This window comes from Rhinopithecus roxellana, chromosome 3 (genome assembly GCF_007565055.1).
Source record: "Rhinopithecus roxellana isolate Shanxi Qingling chromosome 3, ASM756505v1, whole genome shotgun sequence".
NCBI classification, from domain to species: Eukaryota; Metazoa; Chordata; class Mammalia; order Primates; family Cercopithecidae; genus Rhinopithecus; species Rhinopithecus roxellana.
In genome coordinates this window covers 55,578,429-55,598,855 of record NC_044551.1, presented here as the reverse complement: position 1 = coordinate 55,598,855, position 20,427 = coordinate 55,578,429, and the positions used below count along the sequence as shown (strand labels likewise).

Here is a 20,427-nt window from a genome sequence, read left to right as displayed (position 1 = left end):
GAGCCGAGATCGTGCCACTGCACTCCAGCCTGGGCGACAGTGCGAGACTCAGTCGCAAAAAATAAAAAATAAAATAAAAATAAAAATAAAAAATAAATAAATAGTAAAGCTTTATACCCCCAGAAGATCCTACCACATTTCCATATATAAAATTTTGTTCTTATGTAATGTATGATAGGAGTTTTTCTTAACAAATGGAACTTGAGAAAACGAAACTCAAAAAATGAACAATGTGCAGTGACCAAACTTCATAACTATGAAAGAACGTGAAAGACCTGACACAGTGGCTCACACCTGCAATCCTAGCATATTGGGAGGCCCAGGCAGGCGGACTGCTTGAGTGCAGGAGTTCAAGACCAGCCTGAGCAACATGGCGAAACTCCATCTCTACTAAAAACACAAAAAACTAGCTGGTGTGGTAGTGCAATCCTGTAGTCCCAGCTACTTGGGAGGCTGAGGTGGGAGAATCACTTAAGCTCAGGAGGTCAAGGCTGCAGTGAGCCGAGATCATGCCACTGTACTCCAGCCTGGGCAACCAGAGTAAGACCCAGCCTCAAAGCCTAAAAAAAATAAACAAATAAACAAAAACATATATACACAATTACTGTGTACTATAAAATCAAGATATTATAGTTTAAAGATCCTGTGTCCTGTGAATAAGCTAGAATTTTAGAGTTGTAAACACCAAATAATACTTCCAATGTATTTTCTATGTATAACGAAGTGGAGAATCTTAATACATAGTTTCCTAATAAATGCACTGGATTTCTAGATAGAGGACAGAAAGAATGATTTGTTGTCCCTTTTATGAACAACTTAAATAAAAACGAGATATGTGGTTTTAAGTGGTTGGAAGAAGTACCTTACTTTAATAATGAAATATCTAGGAATATGATCTCATTTTCTAATCAGACTAACAAAAATGACTCAGAAATAGTAAAACCAGATTGTGGAATAGGAAAATTAGACAAAACAGTACTTGAGTACTTAATAGCCTGAGGTACTCAATACCTCAAATAGTACTTGAGGTACTCAACAGCCTGGCAGAGTAGACATTAAGAGTAAGATAGACTGGACTTGAATTTCAGTTTGGTACTTGATTTCGGGTAGGTAATTAGCCTTTATTAGTCTTGATTACACATTTAAAAGGTTTAATAAGGCTGGGCGCGGTAGCTCATATCTATAATCCCAGCACTTTGGGAGGCTGAGGTGGGTAGATCACCTGAGGTCAGGAGTTGAAGACCAGCCTGGCCAACACGGTGAAACCCTATCTCTACTAAAAATACAAAAATGAGCTGGCAGTGGTGGTGTGCGCCTGTGATCCCAGCTACTGGGGAGACTGGGGCAGGACAATAACTTGAACCTGGGAGGTGGAGGTTGCACTGAGCTGAGATTGTGCCACTGTACTCCTGCCTGGGCGACAGAGCGAGACTGTCTCCAAAAAAAAAAAAAAAAAGTAATAATAATAATAATAAATTAAAAAAAAAAAAAAAAAAAAGGCCGGGCACGGTGGCTCATGCCTGTAATTCCAGCACTTTGGAGGCTGAGGCGGGTGAATCACAAGGTCAGGAGATCGAGACCATACTGGCTAACATGGTGAAACCCCATCTCTAGTAAAAATACAAAAAATTAGCTGGGCGTGGTGGCACATGCCTGTAGTCCCAGCTACTCAGGAGGCTGAGGCAGGAGAATGATGTGAACCCGGGAGGCCGAGCTTGCAGTGAGCCAAGATTACGCCACTGCACTCCAGCCTGGGTAACAGAGCAAGACTCCATCTCAAAAAAAAAAAAAAAAAAAAAAAAAAGTTTAATAATGTCCATCCCCATAGAGCTATTGGAAGAATCAACTGAAATGTGTGTAAAAAATGTATTGTATAAAGGCTATCATAAATTATGTGTTCTATTAGTTATTATTTACTTCTTGTTAGCAGTTTCTTCACACATAAACTAGATGAACATGGGAACGTTTCAAAAGAAAGAGATCTACCTACTGGATAAACTAGTACCATCACACAGTTGGTCAAATTAACAGTAGACACAATGATTTACTGGGTGGTCACATTCATTAAGCATTTTAGTAGGCATTATAAATACATTCTCCAATTTATCATAATAAGCCCTAGGTGCTAGCTGTTATCACTGCTTCCATTTGAAATATGAGAAAACTGAGAATGATAGAAAACTGGTCCAATGTCACACTAACAGTACGCACAACAGGCATCTGAAGTTAATCTAGCTTCCCTTCCCATTATAATGCATATTTTTCTCTCTGGTACTCTGGATAGAACAAAAACAGAAGCTCAAGGAAAAGAATCTCCAAATAAAATAAAACAAAATAAAAAAGATGTTCCTCAGGCTACGAAGGAACCACTTGTGATGTACACATGCATCATCTACATGGGTAAAACTAGAAAGCATATCAGACTCATCATTTTACTCCTCTGAATACTTTTTCCAGTGTTATCCTTGTTGGAGCTAGTTATTCTGTGTACAATTATTTTTCTGTATCACGTCAACTACTTTGAGCTCTAGACCCAATACCTCACTCTCACTGAGAAACATCTCTTATTCTCATTGTAAAATAGTTTGAGGTCCCGAAACATCAAAATAATCTCATTTGATCACAGTTTAGTTTTTCTCTGGTGATATGTTTAAAAGAAGCTTCTCATAGAATGGTCAGTGATTAGCTAACGGCACCCAGTGTCTGTCTACAATATGACTGTTACATACGAAAACAGTTTGCCAGAAGCCTTTATCTAATTTGCAGACAGGGCACGGTTCCTAGATACGAGGAAAGCATTGAGAACGCAGTTCCAAATTCACAAGCATTCAGAAACTTTCCTAAGTAGTCACGACAGGAGATAGAAGACACAAATTATTGTTCTAAGATACCAGAGTGCAATGAACAATCATCTATCCTAAAGGTGAAGTACAATGGGTCTTCAGGGCACAGCATGGTGACTTACCACATAACAGCATCTTTAAAACATTGCTATTGTATTAGTGTCATAAGGTTGATATCAGAAGAGAACAGGTGAGCATTTTAGTTCTAATGTATGTTTCAAGGGTAAAGTAAATTTGTATTAAAAATGGAAACCAAAATAGACTATTTCCATTCATATCCTAATGTAGGAAGATAGAAACAGCTCAAAATACTTCAAAAAGTGTGGCACTTTTTTTGGGGGAGTGGAGAGGGGAATATCTGGTTTTCAAAGAACTTTCAGAAGCTAAACAAAGTTTTATAAATGATTATACCCTTCAATGAAAAATCAGCATGCCAAGGAATTAATCATTTACTTTCTTTTTCAATGAAATTGCTTTGTATACAGATGAAAGGAGTGAGCATCCAACTGTAGTATCAACTGTTCTAACACTTGTCTACATTCTCCAGCTTCTGCTAGATTAAAGCTAACAAAATCCAGCTTACAATTATTAGCCAATTCAAAAATAGATCTTACTTAAATTATGCTGGAAAACCAGTCCCCAAACTCACAAGAGCCAAAAGATACACATGCATAGCTTATATAAAAAATAAAAACATTAAAAGCTGCATCAAAGAGGTTTTCTTTTCTAGTTGAACTGAAATAATCAGAACCAATAATTACTACAAATTGCATTAGATTATATACAAAGCAGGAAAACATACATAATGTAAAGATTCTTTTGATCTTCAAAGGATCAGCCCCTTTGTAAACCATATATTCAAAGAGTGGTAAGGGAGCAGAATTTAACATCTGAGGTCCTGAAACTTATATAAGTAATCTTATTCATGTATCTATTTTCCTTGCATAACAAAGCAAGAAAGGGAATTAGTCATCATTCAATATACCCCACAAAGACTGTTTCTTTTACGACCAACCCTGGCAAAATAAAAATTGTAAAGAACCCTCCCCTTGTTACTTCACTGCCCCTTTCCACAAATTACTGTATAATCAGATAATAGAAACTAAGTTGGAAATCAGCTCAGGTTGTATTTTGAGTAAAAACATCAACAATAAGAGCAAGTACTCAGAGAGGAGGCAGAGCATTATGGCAAAACAGAACTCTCCAATGACCAATTCCTTGCATTCCTCCACTGGAACACCAATTTGCAGAATAATCTGCAGAACTATCCAAACGAGAAAATACCTTCACAAGAGCTAAAGAAACCAGGTGAGAGATCATAGTACCTGGTTTTAGCATAAAACAAGAAAGGGCAAATTGAAAGGGGAAGAAAGAACAGTCTTTCACTGCCTACACCACTCCTACCACAACTCCAGGCAGTACAAGGCAGAGAGAGAAGCTGTGTGCTTGGGGGAGACAGAGAAGGAAGTATGCCGACAGCTCTGCCTTGAAAACTGCTACCAGAACCCCTCTCCTCTCCCCACTACCCACAATAAATCACAGTACTGGGTCCAACTCCCAACAGTATAGCACAAAGAGAAACTCCTCGCATACAAGGGGAGAGAAAAGTAAGCAAAGGCCTTTGCCTGGGAACCCTAGGAATTCTCAAGTCCCTCAGGCTGGTGAACAGCACACCTGGCCTTAGGGCATTCTCTAGTGCTGAAATGGCTGCAGTGTCCACAGGCTTAGGGAAGTGAACAGTCAGTCCCTTTTGAATTCCTGAAGACCCTCTGAAGAAGGACAGGTACAAACAAGGCCAGGCTGTGAAGACAGGGAAAAATACCTAATTCTTTAAGGCTCAGACACTGACACACCTCTACAAGTCATCAAGAACATTCAGCTAAATATGATCTCATTTCATATTTATCAGACTATCTATCCTGAAAAGATGAAAGATCCATCCTGAAAAGATGGAGATGTGCAATCCTTCAAAGAATTCAAAAGGAAGCTCAACAAATTTCAAGAAAACACAGAAAATCAGTTCAGAAACTTACCAAAAAATTTAACAAAGATATTGAATTTTTTTTGGGGGGGAGACAGAGTCTCACTCTGTCGCTCAGGTTGGAGTGCAGTAGCACGATCTTGGATCACTGCAACCTCTGCCTCCTGGGTTCAAGTGAGTCTCCTGCCTCAGCCTCCCAAGTAGCTGGGATTACACATGTGTAACATCACACCCTGCTAATTTTTTGCATTTTTATTTTTTAAAAAATCAAACGGAAATACTGGAGGTGAAAAAACAACGGACAAACTGAAAAATACATTAGAGGATCTCAACAGCAAAATTGATCAAGCAGAAGAAAAAAATCAGTAAGGTAGAAGACAGAATATTTGAAAATACAGTCAGCCTGGGTGTGGTGGCTCACATCTGTAATCCCAGCACTTTGGGAGGCTGAGGTGGGTGGATAGCTTGAGCTCAGGTGTCTGACCAGACTGGGCAACATGGCAAAACCCCATCTCTACAAAAAATACAAAAATTAGCCAGGTGTGGTGGTATGCACCTGTACTCCCAGCTAACTGGGAGACTGAGGAAGGAGGATCGCTTGACCCCAGGAGGTTGAGGGTGCAGTGAGCCATGATCATGCCACTGCACTTCAGCCTGGGCAACAGAGTAAGACCCTGTCTCAATCAATCAATCAGTCAAAAGAGAAAAAGGAAGAAAACGCAATCAAAGGAGGAGAAAAACTGAAAAGAAATGAATAAGGCTTATGAGATCTATAGGACAGCATCAAAAGACCAAATGTAGCCAGGTGCAGTAGCTAACACCTGTAATCCCAGCACTTTGGGAGGCTGAGGTGCGTGGATCACCTTAGGTCAGGAGTTCGAGACCAGCCTGACCAACATGGCAAAACCCCATCTCTACTAAAAATACAAAATTAGCTGGGTGTGGTGGTATATCACTGTAATCCTAGCCACCCGGGAGGCTGAGGCAGAATAATTGCTCGAACCCAGGTGGCAGAGGTTGCAGTGGGCTGAGATCGTGCCATTGCATTGCAGCCTGGGCAACAAGAGTGAAACTCCATCTTAAAAAAAAAAAAAAGCAAATGTGAGAGTCACTGACCTTCAAGAGGGAGAGAGAAAGGGGTAGAAATAGTAAAAAAATAATAATAATAGAAAATTTTCCAAATCCAGAGGAAGATATAAATATTCAGGGACAAGAGGGTCAAAGACCACCAAGGAGATTCAACCCACATAAGACAATTCCAAGACATATATATAATAATCTAATTCTCAAAGGTCACAAAGAGTGGATCCTAAAAGCAGCAGCAATAAAACCAGTAACATATAAAGGGGCTCCAACACATCTGGCAGCAGACTTTTCAGTGAAAATCTTCCAGGCCAGGAGGGATGACATATTCAAAGTACTGAAGGAAAGAAAGGGGCAACCAAGAATACTGTAACTAGCAGAAATATACTCCAAACATGAAGGACAGATAGAGACTTTCTTAGACAGATAAAAGCTGAGGGAATTCATCACCACAGGCCTGTCTTACAAAAACTGCTAACAGTGGTAAAATGTAACAAGAAAACATCTGGATGGATAAAATTCTCTGGTAAAGGTAAACTACACAGCTATGGTGGTCCATGCCTGTAGTCCCAGCTACTCAGGAGGTTGAGTTGGAAGGATCACTTGAGCCCAGGAGATCAAGGCCTGCCTGAACAATAGAAGCTAGACCCTGCCACTTAAAAAAAAAAAAAAAAAAAAAAAAAAAAATTCTTTTTAAACTACACAGACAAAAATTCAAAATAATACTCTAATTGTGGCGAGTATATCACTCATATCTTTATGAATTATAAAGACAAAGACAAAACTCTTTTTTTCTTTTTGAGACAGAGTCTTGCTCTGTCACCCAGGCTGGAGCGCAGGGGTACGATTTCGGCTCACTGCAACCTCTGCCTCCCAGATTCAAGTGATTCTTGCGCCTCAACCTCTGAAGTAGCTGGGATTATAGGCATGCACCAACACACCCAGTTAATTTTCTGAATTGTTTTTCAGTAGAGATGGTGTTTTGCTGTGTTGCCCAGGCTAGTCTCGAACTCCTGGTTTTAAGTGATCTGCCTGCCTTGGCCTCCCAAAGTGCTGAGATTACAGGCATGAGTCACCGTGCCTAGCCAAAACAAAACTATTAATAAGAAAAATAACATTTATGTACCCAATAAACATATGAAAAAAAGCTCAACATCACTGATCATTAGAGAAATGCAAATCAGAACCACAATGAGATACCATCTCATGCCAGTCAGAACGGCGATTATTAAAAAGTCAAGAAACTACAGATGCTGGAGAGGCTGAGGAGAAATAGGAACACTTTTACACTGTTGGTGGGAATGTAAATTAGTTCAATGATTGTGGAAGACAGTGTGGCAATTCCTCAAGGATTTAGAACCAGAAATACCATTTGACCCAGCAATCCCATTACTGGGTATATACCAAAAGCAATACAAATCATTCCACTGTAAAGACACATGTATATGTTGTTTCTTGCAGCACTATTTACAATAGCAAAAACATGGGAGCCAACCCAAATGCCCATCAATGACAGACTGGATAAAGAAAATGTGGTACATATATACCATGGAATACTATGCAGCCATAAAAAGGAATGAGATCATGTCTTTGGAGGGAAATGGATGAAGCTGGGAGCCATCGTCCTCAGCAATTAACGCAGGAACAGAAAACCAAGCACTGCGTGCTCTCACTCATAAGTGGGAGTTGAACAATGAGAACACATGGACACAAGGATGGGAACACCACACACCAGGGCCAGTTTGTGGGGGTGGGGGGCGAGGGGAGGTTGAGCATTAGGACAAATAGCTAATGCATGCGGAGCTTAAAACCTAGATGATGGGCTGAAACCTACACGTTCTGTACTTGTATCCAGGCAATGGAAGTAAGAAAAAAGAAAAATCAATAATTTGTTAAGAAATGGCAATATAAAAAAGATGTAAACTGAGACATCAAAAAATCAAAATGTGGGGGAATGATGTGAAGAGTGTTTCGTGTTAGTTTCTTTTCTTCATAATCAAAATTAAAGTTGTCATCAGTTTTGTTGTGTTTTTCTTGAGAGAGTCTCACTCTGTTGCCCAGGCTGGAGCACAGTGGCGCACACTGGCTCACTGCAACCTCTGCCTCCCGGGTTCAAGCAATTCTCCTGCCTCAGCCTCCTGGGTAGCTAGAATTACAAGCATGTGACACCACACCTAGCTAATCTTTGTATTTTTAGTAAAGATAGGGTTTTACCATGTTGGCCCAGGCTGGTCTCAAAGTCCTGACCTCAAGTGATCTGCCTGCTTCAGCCTCCAAAAGTGCTGGGATTACAGGAATGAGCCCACTGAGCCTGGCCTGAATTTGGTTATTTCTTTAGGTTCATTTTCTTAATACAAAACTTACTATGTATTTCAGATGCAAAAATGTATCTTTCCCATTCAAATCATCTTTTAGAATTAGGTACTGCATTACATGGATGAGAAAAAGAAGGGGATGAAATAAGGACAGCTAATTCCATCTATGTAGACAGTTTGACCTTACATATGTAAACTCAATCTTAATCCTTACAACAACCTCATTAGAAAGATACTATTAGTACCCCTATTTTAAGAACAAGGAAACAGACACAGGGAGTTAAGTAACTTGACCATGGTCATTAGCAAGTGACTGGTGGCCCTGGGATTTGAGTGTGGTCCTAAAGTAGTCTATACCAAATTTCTAAGCCAAAAGTAGTGGATTAGAGTAAAAGAGTTTAACCATTTCCCAAATGGTCATTCTTTAGAGTTGTGGTTCTAAATTGGGGGCAATTTGTCCCCAGGGATATCTAATGGCAATGTCTGATGATATTTTCAATTGTCGTGACTTGAGTAGGGGAGGAAGGGGAGAATGCTACTGGCATCTGGTAGGTAGTGGCCAGGGATGATGCTAAACATCCTACAATGCATAAGACACCCTCCCACAAAAAATAATCAACTGGACCCAAATGCCATCATAATAAAAGGAGGAAAAAATGACATTTCCCAATTTAGCCTGACTTTTAAAATCATCAACATCATACTTTAGACATGCCTTATTTTGGGAAAAGGAAATGGTATGCTGCAAAATCTAAAAGAAACACAAGAATAGGAAATTACTATTAGGTAGAAAAATAAGAAATCATCATTGGGGATGCAAAAGAGGAAAAATCTCCCCAAACTCCAACAACTATGTAGTTAACTAGAAGAAAGGTTACAAATAGGAGACAATAATACTGCTGACTTGAATATCAGCACATTCCACTAGAGCATGTGACTAAATCTTCCTAAGTCACAAGCCAATTACTATGTGCCAAATTTCTAGCACAATAAAGGTGTTTTCTTTTTTTTTTCAGATTGTTACAGGTTGATGCAGATTTTCTGTATCAATGTTTCATCACTAGTCTATTAAGGATATTATGAAGTTAAATCATTATTCTTTAAAATTCTAGTACCACATTATTCAAGACTTTCTCAGTACCCTTAAAAATGACGTGAGTTTGCTAGTGCCCATCAGATTTGTATTTCATTTTAAAAACAAAAATTGTATCTGATCTTCCATCACAAGGCACCTCACAACTTTTAAATTTGAAATTCCAGTGTTTAAGAGAAATTCGAGTCTTAATAAAGTCCTATCCCTCAATTTATATAAGATGACTTAAGTCCCAGTCTAAGTATTAATTTTTCTTACAGATGCCAACTATAGATTGAGTATCCCTAATCCAAAAATCTGAAATGGCCCAAATCTGAGATTTTTTTGAGTGCCAGAATACTGCTACAAGTGGAAAACTTCATACAAGTACTTTGTTTCATATATAAAATTATTTAAAATACTGTATAAAATTATCTTCAGACTATATGAGGTGTATATGGAATATAAGTTTCACATTTAGATTCGAGTTCTATCCCCAAAATATCTTGTTGCATATATGCAAATATTTCAAAATCCCAAAAATCCAAAATCTGAAAGAAACATTTTGGATTAAGGATACTCAACCTATATTAAATTTCCACAACTTACATGTCAAAAATAGTTCTGAACAACCACACACTTACATAATATTATATGTCGAAGCAAACAGTATTCTCATTAAAAATGTAAAACAAATTTTTCTGATACAATTAGATATCTTTCTAAACTTAACCTCTACCATTTCTAGCTTTCTTTCAATAATCTCAGTACTTTATCTTGGAGAAAACTCTAACATGTCTTACTAACTCATTTTTTTCCATTCATTAATTTATCTAACAAACATTTAGAGTGCTGACTACTACCAAAGACTATGTTCTTTAACATTTCAATATTAAAAACTTCAATAATTTTCATGTCAGTTTTTTTCCACTGAGAGAAACACCAATAAGTTAAAATGTAGGTAGCTTAAATTCGGCTTATTTATCAAAAATAAATAAGATGCCACACCATTTCATAGAGAGGAAATTTGTTCACCTTGTGCGTGTCCACCTGGGGAGAAATATCATCTCGTGGTTAAAAGAGGCATTCCTGGTGTGAAGCACTCCAGGTTCAAACTGGCTTATACCATGCCAAATGCTAGATCTCTTACCTTAGAAATGTTACTTAACATTTTAAAGTAATTGTTTGCTCTGTGAGAAGGGATAATCATGTCTATACCTCATCAGGCTGTTTAAAGAATTAAATTATCAACATAAAGCACTTAGGAAAGTATATGGCATTTGGTAAGTATTATCTATTGTTATGATGTTGAGATAAAATAATTATATATATCCTTAATACAAATTACCATAGTAGAAGTAAATAATACATAAAGAACAAATAAGGATTTCTAAAACTGGACTTATGTTACTAATTTATCACTAGGATGCGTATGCTGGTACCAGTCCATGGTCTGTTAGGAACCAAGCTGCATAGGAGGAAGTGAGCAGAAGGCAAGCAAGCATTACCGTAGGAGCTCCGCCTCCTGTCTGATCAGTGGCAGCATTAGATTCTCATAGGAGCGGTAACCCTATTGTGAACGGTGCATGTGAGGGATGTAGGATGTAGGTTGCACACTGCTTGTGAGAATCTAATGTCTGATGATTTGAGGTGGAATAGCTTCATCCCGAAAATATTCCCTTCCCCTCCCCCAGATCATGGAAAAATTTTCTTCCACAAAACAGGTCCCTGGTGCCAAAAAGGCTGGGGATTGCTGCCCTAAGACATAAAGATCTAATGTAGTACCATTATTCTTTTAACACAACATCAAGCCCTGAGACCTGCTTTTAAGCCTTTAGAATTAAAAGTACAAAAAAACATGGTGAAACCCCGTCTCTACTAAAAAAAATACAAAAAAACTAGCCGGGCGAGGTGGCGGGCGCCTGTAGTCCCAGCTACTCGGGAGGCTGAGGCAGGAGAATGGCGTAAACCCCGGAGGTGGAGCTTGCAGTGAGCTGAGATCTGGCCACTGCAATCCAGCCTGGGCGACAGAGCGAGACTCCATCTCAAAAAAAAAAAAAAAAGAAAAAATAGGGGCCCAGCATAATGGCTTTGATACAGAAGGGCAGCAAAAAGGGCTGTCATGCCATTAACAAGGTGGTGACCTGAGAATATACCACCAACATTCATAAGTGCATCCATGAAGTGAGTTTCAAGAAATGTGCTGACCATGCACTAAAATTTCAAAAATTTGCTATGAAAAAGAAGGGGACTCCAGGTGTGTGCAATGATATGAAGCTCAATCAAACTGACTAAGCCAAAAGTATAAACAATGTCCCATACCACATCCATGTGCAGTTGTCCAGAAAATGTAATGAGGAAGATTCACCAATCAAGCTCTATGTTATTTATATACCTGCCATCACTTTAAAAAATCTACACAGTGTGAATGAGAACTAAGTACTGACTGTCAACGTATTTTTAAAAGCATTTCATGCCAAGCTCCACAAAATAGGAATTGAAACGAAGAAATATATTCTTCTTTAAATGACCAAACCAAAGCATTTTGTATTTGCTTTACGGGAGTGAGAATTTTTAGAAGAAAAAAACAACTTGCAAACTTCCTTATAAATAATCCAAAATAAAAAGAAAACAAAACTAATAATACTCTTCAATTAACATACTTTATAACACACTTTATGAAGTGCTATTGACTTTGAAATGTTAGATATTTAATATATCTATGTAAAAAGAGGACTGAAGATTAGTCTAATAAAACAGAGTTATTAATAGTTATTATAAAAAATGGAAATTCAGATAAGAACAAAATAAATTTGTAAAATGAATACAACCAAAATAAACGAGGGCATCCACAGTCCCAAGAGTACCTATCCCACTAAGTGCTTTCTGGATCTGGATCAACACTTACCACATCATCCATCAGCTAACAAAATTCACATCCATATAGAAAAAAGTACCACTGCCTAGCAACACACAGCCATACTGATGGCCAAAAATAGTGTTTACATTTTGATGCTTGAAAGAAACAAATGTTAAGAAAACATTGCCTCACCTATTATCAGATGGCAGAAGAGAGAGCAAAGCCAAAGCTGAAAGTTTCCTTCTTTCAGGCTGAGTAATGTTGTCCATTCGATCGACCCACATTTCAATCATATTTCCCAAAAGCTGGTCCATCTGAAATAAAAGCAGGAGGCATCTCAAAATACCTAAAATATGTTTTACTTGTGGGTAAATACTTTTAAAAGCTAAAGCCTCATATGTCATGGTTAAAATTCAATTATAGTAAACCACAGAAGTGGAATATCTGAACTGGGGGTAAGTCATGAGCTGGAAACTGATAATTTGAGCATAACCAGAAACTGACTCTAATTAATCCTGAGAGCTAAGTAGACTTATTCAAAACATGTAAGTAGCCCATGAGTGATTTTAGTAATATCATTTAATAAATCACTGCCAATCAGGTACAATGAAAAAATAAACACATTTTTCAAAATTGTCAACTTGTACTTAGATTATAGTTTATTCAACTGGATGATTATTGTTCAATGTTCTCTAATTTGCTAGACTAATTTGCTGCTACTCTCAGAGGAGAGGACAAGTTGCAACCTCAAACTGCAGAGTTTCAAAGGAAAACAAATGAATTATTTCCTAAGACATTTGCATGCTACACTAAAAATGATGCTAAAACAAATCAACAAAATACAGAATGTGATGGCTAATTCTATGTATAAACTCTGCTGGGCGAAGGTGCTCAGTTGTTTGGTCAAACACTAGGCTAGATGTTGCTGTGACAGTATTACGTAGATGTGATTAACATTTACAATGAGTTGACGCTAAATAAAGGAAAATGCCCTAGATAATGTGAGTGGGCTTCAACCAATTCATTGAAAACCCTAAGAGCAAAAACAGTATGCCCAGGAAAGAAGAAATTTTGCCTCAAGACTGTAACAGAAATCCTGTCTGAGTTTCTAGCCTGCTATACAAAATTCAGACTTACCAGCCCCACAATTATGTATGCCAATTCTTTAATCTAACTGTGGAGACAAAAATGACTCCATCTTGAATGCTAATCCAATATGATGGCTTCTGATTAGTCCTAGTCCTAGGAAGGCCTCCTGATTTCTGCTTTATTTACTGTCCCTAGTGTAAGGACCTTTAATTGTCTTGCCAAGAGCACATACACCAATTCCCTATAAAATATAATAAACCTGAGGGTCTGGAAGTAGCAGTGCGAATATCTACCTATCTTGCTGCCACCTTCTGCTCTCAGTTCTCCCAGTAAGACATCCTTTGCTGACAAACCGCACTAGTCTACCTTGTTCTCTGCTTTCTAGGGCCCTTCAGCATTTAAGAGCCATTTTGAATACATGGCCCTTTTGCAAACACACACTCTACTGGTTCTGTCTCTATAGGATCTATGAGGTAAAATGCCATCAAGCGTACTGATCACACAGATTGAAAGTACATCAGCCAGGCGTGGTGGCTCACGCCTGTAATCCCAGCACTTTGGGAGGATGAGGTGGGCAGATCATGACGTCAAGAGATCGAGATCATCCTGGCCAACATGGTGAAACCCCGTCTCTACTAAAAATACAAAAATTAGCTGGGCATGGTGGCATGCACCTGTAGTCCCAGCTACTTGGGAGGGTGAGGCAGGAGAATCACTTGAACCTGGAAGGTGGAGGTTGCAGTGAGCCGAGATCGCAACACTGCACTCCAGCCTGGGTGACAGAATGAGACTCCATCCACCCCCTGCAAAAAAAAATTAGGCCAATTAATAATCCTACCATGTCCTCTAAGTGTTCAAGTTAAAGGTAGTCACACATCTCTCACTTTAAACCAACAGCTAGAAACGATTCAGCGTGGTGAGAAAGACATGTCAAAAGCTGAGATAGGCTGAAAGGCCTTTTGATCCAAACAGGCTGTTAATGCAAAGGAAAAGTTCTTGAAGAAAATTAGAAGTGCTACATCAGTGCACATATAAATGATAAAAAAGCAAAATAGCCTTACTGCTGACATGGAGAAAGTTCCATTAGTCTGCATAGAGGATCAAATCAATCACAACATTCTCGTAAGCCAAAGCCTAATCCAAAACAAGGCTCTAATTCTCTTTAATTCTATGAAGGTTGAATGAGGGGAGAAAGCTGCAGAAAAAAAGTGTGAAGATAGCAGAGGATGGTTCATGAGGTTTAATAAAAGAAGCCAGCTGGGTGCGGTGGCTCACGCCTGAAATCCCAGCACTTTGGGAAGCCAAGCCAGGTGGATTACAGGTCAGGAGTTCAAGACCAGCCTAGCCAAGATGGTAAAACCCCGTCTCTACTAAAAATACAAAAATTAGCCAGGCGTGGTGGTGGGTGCCTGTAATCCCCGCTACTTGAGAGGCTGAGGCAGAGAATTGCTTGAACCCGGGAGGCGGAGGCTGCAGTGAGCCGAGACCATGTGACTGCACTGCAGCCTCGGTGACAGAGCCAGACTCTGTCTCAACAATAACAACAAAAAAAAAGCACCTCCATAATATAAAAGTGGAAGGTGAAGCAACAAGTGTTGATGTGGAAACTGCAGCAGGTTATTCAGATCTTGCTAAGATCTCTGAGGAAAGTGGCTACACTAAACAGCAGGTTTTCCATGTAAATGAACCAGCCTTCTACTGGAAGAAGATGCAATCCAGGACTTTCACACCTAGGGAGGAGAAGTCAGGGACTGGGTTCAAAACATCAACGTGTCCACAGACTGACTTTCTTATTAGGAGATAATGTAGCTGGTGACTTTCAGTTCAAGCCAATGTTTATTTACCATTCTAAAAATCTTAAATCCCTTAATAGTTACTCTGTATCTACTCTGCCCGAGCTCTCTAAATGGAACAAATCCTAGATGACAGCATATCTGCTTACAGTATGGTTTGCTGCTATTTTAAGCCCACTGTTGAGACCTATGGCTCAGAAAAAAAGATTTCTTTCAAAATATTACTGCTCATTGACAATGAACCTGGTCACCCAAGAGCTCTGATGGAGATGTACAGGAGATTAATGTTGTTTGTATGCCTGCTGACACAACATCTATCCTGCAACCCACGGATCAGGAAGTCATTTCAAACTTCAGTCTTATTATTTCAGAAATACATTTCATAAGGCTATAGCTACCATAGGCAGTGATTTTTCAGATGGATCTATGCAAAGTCAATTGAAAACCTTCTGGAAAGAATTCACCATTCCAGGTGCTATTAAGAACATTTGTGACCCATGGGAGGAGGTCAAAACATCAACATTAACAGGAGTTTGGAAGAACTTGATTCCAACTCTGATGGATGATTTTGAGGAGTTCAAGACTTTGTTGGAGAAATAATTGCAGATATGGGGGAAATAGTGAAAACTACAGTTAGAAGTGAAACCTCAAGGTGTGATTAAAGTTTTACAATTTCAGGATAAAGCTTGAACAGATTAAGAGTTGTTTTTCTCTTTTTTTTTTTGAGACATAGTTTCAGTCTTGTTGCCCAGGTTGAAGTATAATGGCGGGATCTCAGCTCACTGCAACCTCTGCCTCCCGGATTCAAGCAATTCTCCTGCCTGAGCCTCCCAAGTAGCTAGGATTACAGGCATGTGCTACTATGCCTGGCTAGTTCTGTATTTTTAGTAGAGACAGGGTTTCACGATATTGGTCAGGCTGGTCTCAAGCTCCAGACCTAAGGTGATCCACCACCTTGGCCTCCCAAAGTGCTGGGATTACAGGCGTGAGCCACCGCGCCCAGCCATGAGGAATTGTTTCTTACGGATGAGCAAAAAACAAAAACAAAGAGTGGTTTCTTAAGATCGAATCTACTCCTGGTGAAGATGCTGTGAACACTGCTAAAATAACAACGAATGATTTAGAATATTACATAAACTTAATAAAGAAGCAGCAGAATCTGGGAGGACTGACTCCAATTGTGACAGAATTTCTACTGAGGACCAAATAGTCCATCGTCAACATTAAAAAAATGAAGTTTCAGTGATTCTGTTATCACTACCAAAACAACCTACTGTTCTTTATCTTTTGCCTGCAACTTCCTTCCATCCTCTTTTATTTTTCCTTTTCTTGCTCTCTGAGGACCATTTAGTCTTCAGTAGAATTTTTGTCAAAACTGGAGTCAATCCTCTCATTTGTGAAGGGAAGAGTCAATTGATGTAGCAAACGTCATTTGTCTTATTTTAAGAAACTGTGACAGCCACCCACACCTACAGCAACCACCACCCTGATCAGCCAGCAGTCATCACTATCAAGGCAAGACCATCTACCAGCAAAAACATTATTCACTCAAGGCTGAGAAGATCACTAAAATTTTCTAGCAACAAATTATTTTTAATTAAGGTACATACATTGTTACTTTAGACATAGTACCACTGCACACTATTAATATACTACAGTATAGTGTAATTATAACTATATGCATTGGAGAACTAAAAAATTTGTATGACTTATGTTATGAAGATACTCACTTTATTGTGGTAGTCTGTAACCAAACTCACAATATCAAGTATGCCTATACAAGTTTTCTAAGATGTCGGAAACAAATCTAGAATGTAATAATACTCTCATATTAATAATTTTCTGGTGTTTTTATTAAATATTTTATTCCTTCAAATATTCTATTAAAACTACATAGTAAATGTTATTGAAAAAATGCTGATATTATTTAAATGCTTTTTGTTCATTTTGACAGTTAAAAAATGTGTTTTTATTTCAAACACAACTGTCTATTGTCAATTCATGATGGTCCTTTACTTTTTTCCCTGATTGTTGCAAAAATTCTTTACTTTTGCCAGTGGAACTTTAATAGAAAATAACTGACATTCTGATAAAATACAATTTAGACCCTTCAACTCTTAATAATTCTTAAGCATCTTTACTCCCAAACTTTATATTACCAGCAATAGTAAGCCACTATATTTTTGTTGAAAGAGTAAAAGTTTCTTTATTCCAGGAATAAATACTAATTTTAGTTTGCACTGAATCCTATATTTACAGCGGTTATTGAAGACTTTTAAAATTGTTAAATACACCAGAAGATGTCCTAAACTGCAGATTATTGATAGTTTATTATTGATAAAAATTTCTTCACTGTACTCCTGCAGATTCAAAACATGTGTTTAAAATATTTAAAAGGAATGCTCAATTTTTTATAGTAAATTTTATACCATTAATTATAACACTTATCAAAGGCACTTTTTACCCGGTTTGCTAATTTGCAGGATTTATGTCAATATTTTAACAACTGGTATGACCACATTGACACCTATCAGCTGAATATCAGTTCTGGGCTGCAGAATTTATAATTAGTTTAATAGGGATTCAGAACAGACTTCTAAAACCACAGCACGTTGAGCCTTGGTATAAAGTTCTAGGTGACTTACTATAATTCTAGCCCAACAAATGAAAAAACAAACAAACAAAAAAATAGAAGGCTGAGTGAAAGACTGAAAAGTAAAAGCCTGAGGAGAGAAGGCAGAGAAGAGAGGGCTAAGAGTTCTTTTCAGCCACAGTTGGAGTATGGACAGCGCAGGAAACATACGAACCAGTCAAGCCTCATCAGTGTAACATGACAAATATCAAACCAGCTGTCCAATCCAGAAGACCAAATGTCTAATCCAGAATAAGAACACAGCATTCTGGAAAGGAATGTATTCTAGGTACCAGCACAATAAAGTGTGGATATAAAAACAATATAGAATTGGGAAGAAAAAGAGGGACAAATAGGCATTGTAAGATCTGGATTAGCCCACTAGCCTATAGATGGAGGCATAACAGTATTTCCCTTACATTTCTATTACTGATTTACTGTAAAAACAAATGATATATCAATGGGAAGTGAGAGACCATGGGTATATTTTAAGTTCCTAAGCAAGAAAGAGCTCATGCCAGGCATGGTGGCCCACCCCTGTAATCCCAGCACTTTGGGAGGCCAAGGTGAGTGGATAACCTGAAGTCGGGAGTTCAAGACCAGCCTGATCAACATGGAGAAACCTTGTCTCTACTAAAAATACAAAATTAGGCAGGCATGGTGGCGTGCACCTGTAATCCCAGCTACTTGGGAGGCTGAGGCAGGAGAATCACTTGAACCTGGGAGGCGGAGGTTGCAGTGAGCCAAGACGGTGCCATTGCACTCCAGCCTGAGCAACAAGACTGAAACTCCATCTCAAAGAAAAAACAAACAAACAAACAAACAAAAACAGGGCTCATGACCATCTCAAGAGAGTTGTTATCAAGGATATAGAGACACTGACAATAATGTTTAGATAACACATTGAGGGGCACCCACAAGTGAGGCCAAGAATTCAAATTGGGATCTACGTGACTGAGGCGAAAACCCAAGATATTCAAGGGGACAGGATCCTCATGCACCAAGGGATTTTAGAAAGGGCTGGACATGTGAATAAATCTAACAAGAATACTGAGCCCTCATCAAGTAGGAGTTTTGTAAAATAATCACAAGCTACAAAAAAGCCACAAAACAAACAATCAAAACGAGTTACAGTAGGAATCTGGGGTGGGGGAGTGGAAGGAGTATCCAAGATTAGGAGAGCAAGGAAAGGAAAGATAAAGGAGGATGGAAAGAAGATGAAAGGAAATTGCAGGAAAGGACAATGAAAAGTAATACAAAGTAGGTTGTTTTGGTAGTGATGCCAAAATCGCTGAAACTTCATTTTATAAAAAAGTTCTTGTTTTAATTTTTTTTGTTTTAAAAAAATATTTAAACTTTTTTTTAGAGACAGAATCCTGTTCTGCTGCCCAGTCTGGAGTGCAATGATCATAGCTAAACGCAGCCTCAAATTCCGGGGCTCTAATTTTTTTTTAGTTTTTGTAGAGATGGAGTCTCGCTTTGTTACCCAGCCTGGTCTTAAGCTCCTGGCTTAATCCTCTCACCTAGACTTCTCAAAGCACTGTGATTACAAAGCATGAGCCACCACACCTGGCCACTGAAACCTTAAAATGTGTTTGCTTTCAAAGTTACCAAGCAGTAACTGGAGTAGTCCTCACATGATACTTTAATTACATGATAAGCAAAGCTAAGCCATTTTATTTATTTTTATGTATTTACTTATTTTTGAGACAGTCTTGCTCTGTCGCCCAGACTGGAGAGTAGTGGTGCGATCTCAGCTCACTGCAACTTCTGCCTCCTGGGTTCAAGCGATTCTCCTGCCTCAGTCCCCCAAGGAACTGGGATTACAGGTGCCTGCCATCATGCCTGTCAAAATCTAAGCCATTTTAATTACTTAATAAGATGTATTTTTTTTTTTTGCATTATGATGTAATATTTTAAAGCTAATAGCAGCCCAAAGAAATATATCAATGTTAAATTACATTTAACTGACTTAATATCTCACTGGATTGCATTTGGATTTAATCAGATCAAATGTTGATATGGACTCACATGACTTTTTTTTTTCTTAATTAAAAACTAGATAGAAGAAAACTGAAGGTGGCTGGACACAGTGGCTTATGCCAGTAATCCCAGCGCTTTGTGAGGCAGGGGCAGGAGTATCTCTTGAGACCAGGAGTTCAAGTCTAGCCTAGGCAATATGCAAGGCTGTATGTCTACAAAAAATTTTAAATATTAGCCAGGTGTAGGGCTGGTTGCAGTGGCTCATGCCTGTAATCTCAGCACTTTGGGAGGCCAAGGCGGGCAGATCACAAGGTCAGAAGATCAAGACCATCCTGGCTAACACGGTGAAATGCGATCTCTACTAAAAATACAAAAAATTAGCCGGACGGGGTGGCTGGCGCCTGTAGTCCCAGCTACTCGGGAGGCTGAGGCAGGAAAATGACGTGAACCTGGGAGGCGGGGCTTGCAGTGAGCCGAGACTACACCACTGCACTCCAGCCTGGGCAACAGAGCAAGACTCCATCTCCAAAAAAAAAAAAAAAAAAAAAGCCGGGTGTGGTGGCACACATCTGTAGTCACAGTTAACTGGGAAGCTAAGGTGAAAGGATCACCTGAGTCTAAGAGTTTGAGGTTGCAGTGAGCTATGATTGTGCCATGCATTTTAGCCTGGATGATAGAGTAAGACTCAATCTCTAAAAATTTTTAAATTAACACAGCAAATTTTTAAAATTTAAAAACACAAAAAAGGTAAAAAACAAAACAAAACAAAAAAAGAC

General features: G+C 38.7%; 1 protein-coding gene across 2 annotated transcripts in view; it reads right to left on the bottom strand.

The window, feature by feature from the left end:
• Positions 1–20,427, bottom strand: part of IPO11 (importin 11) — a 234,481-nt gene that overhangs the window by 65,062 nt on the left and 148,992 nt on the right. For both annotated transcript variants that reach the window (XM_010385211.2, XM_030926735.1), the window contains exon 27: positions 12,347–12,468. In XM_010385211.2, the coding sequence (XP_010383513.1) occupies positions 12,347–12,468 (122 nt within the window). The remainder of the gene's footprint in view (positions 1–12,346; positions 12,469–20,427) is intronic.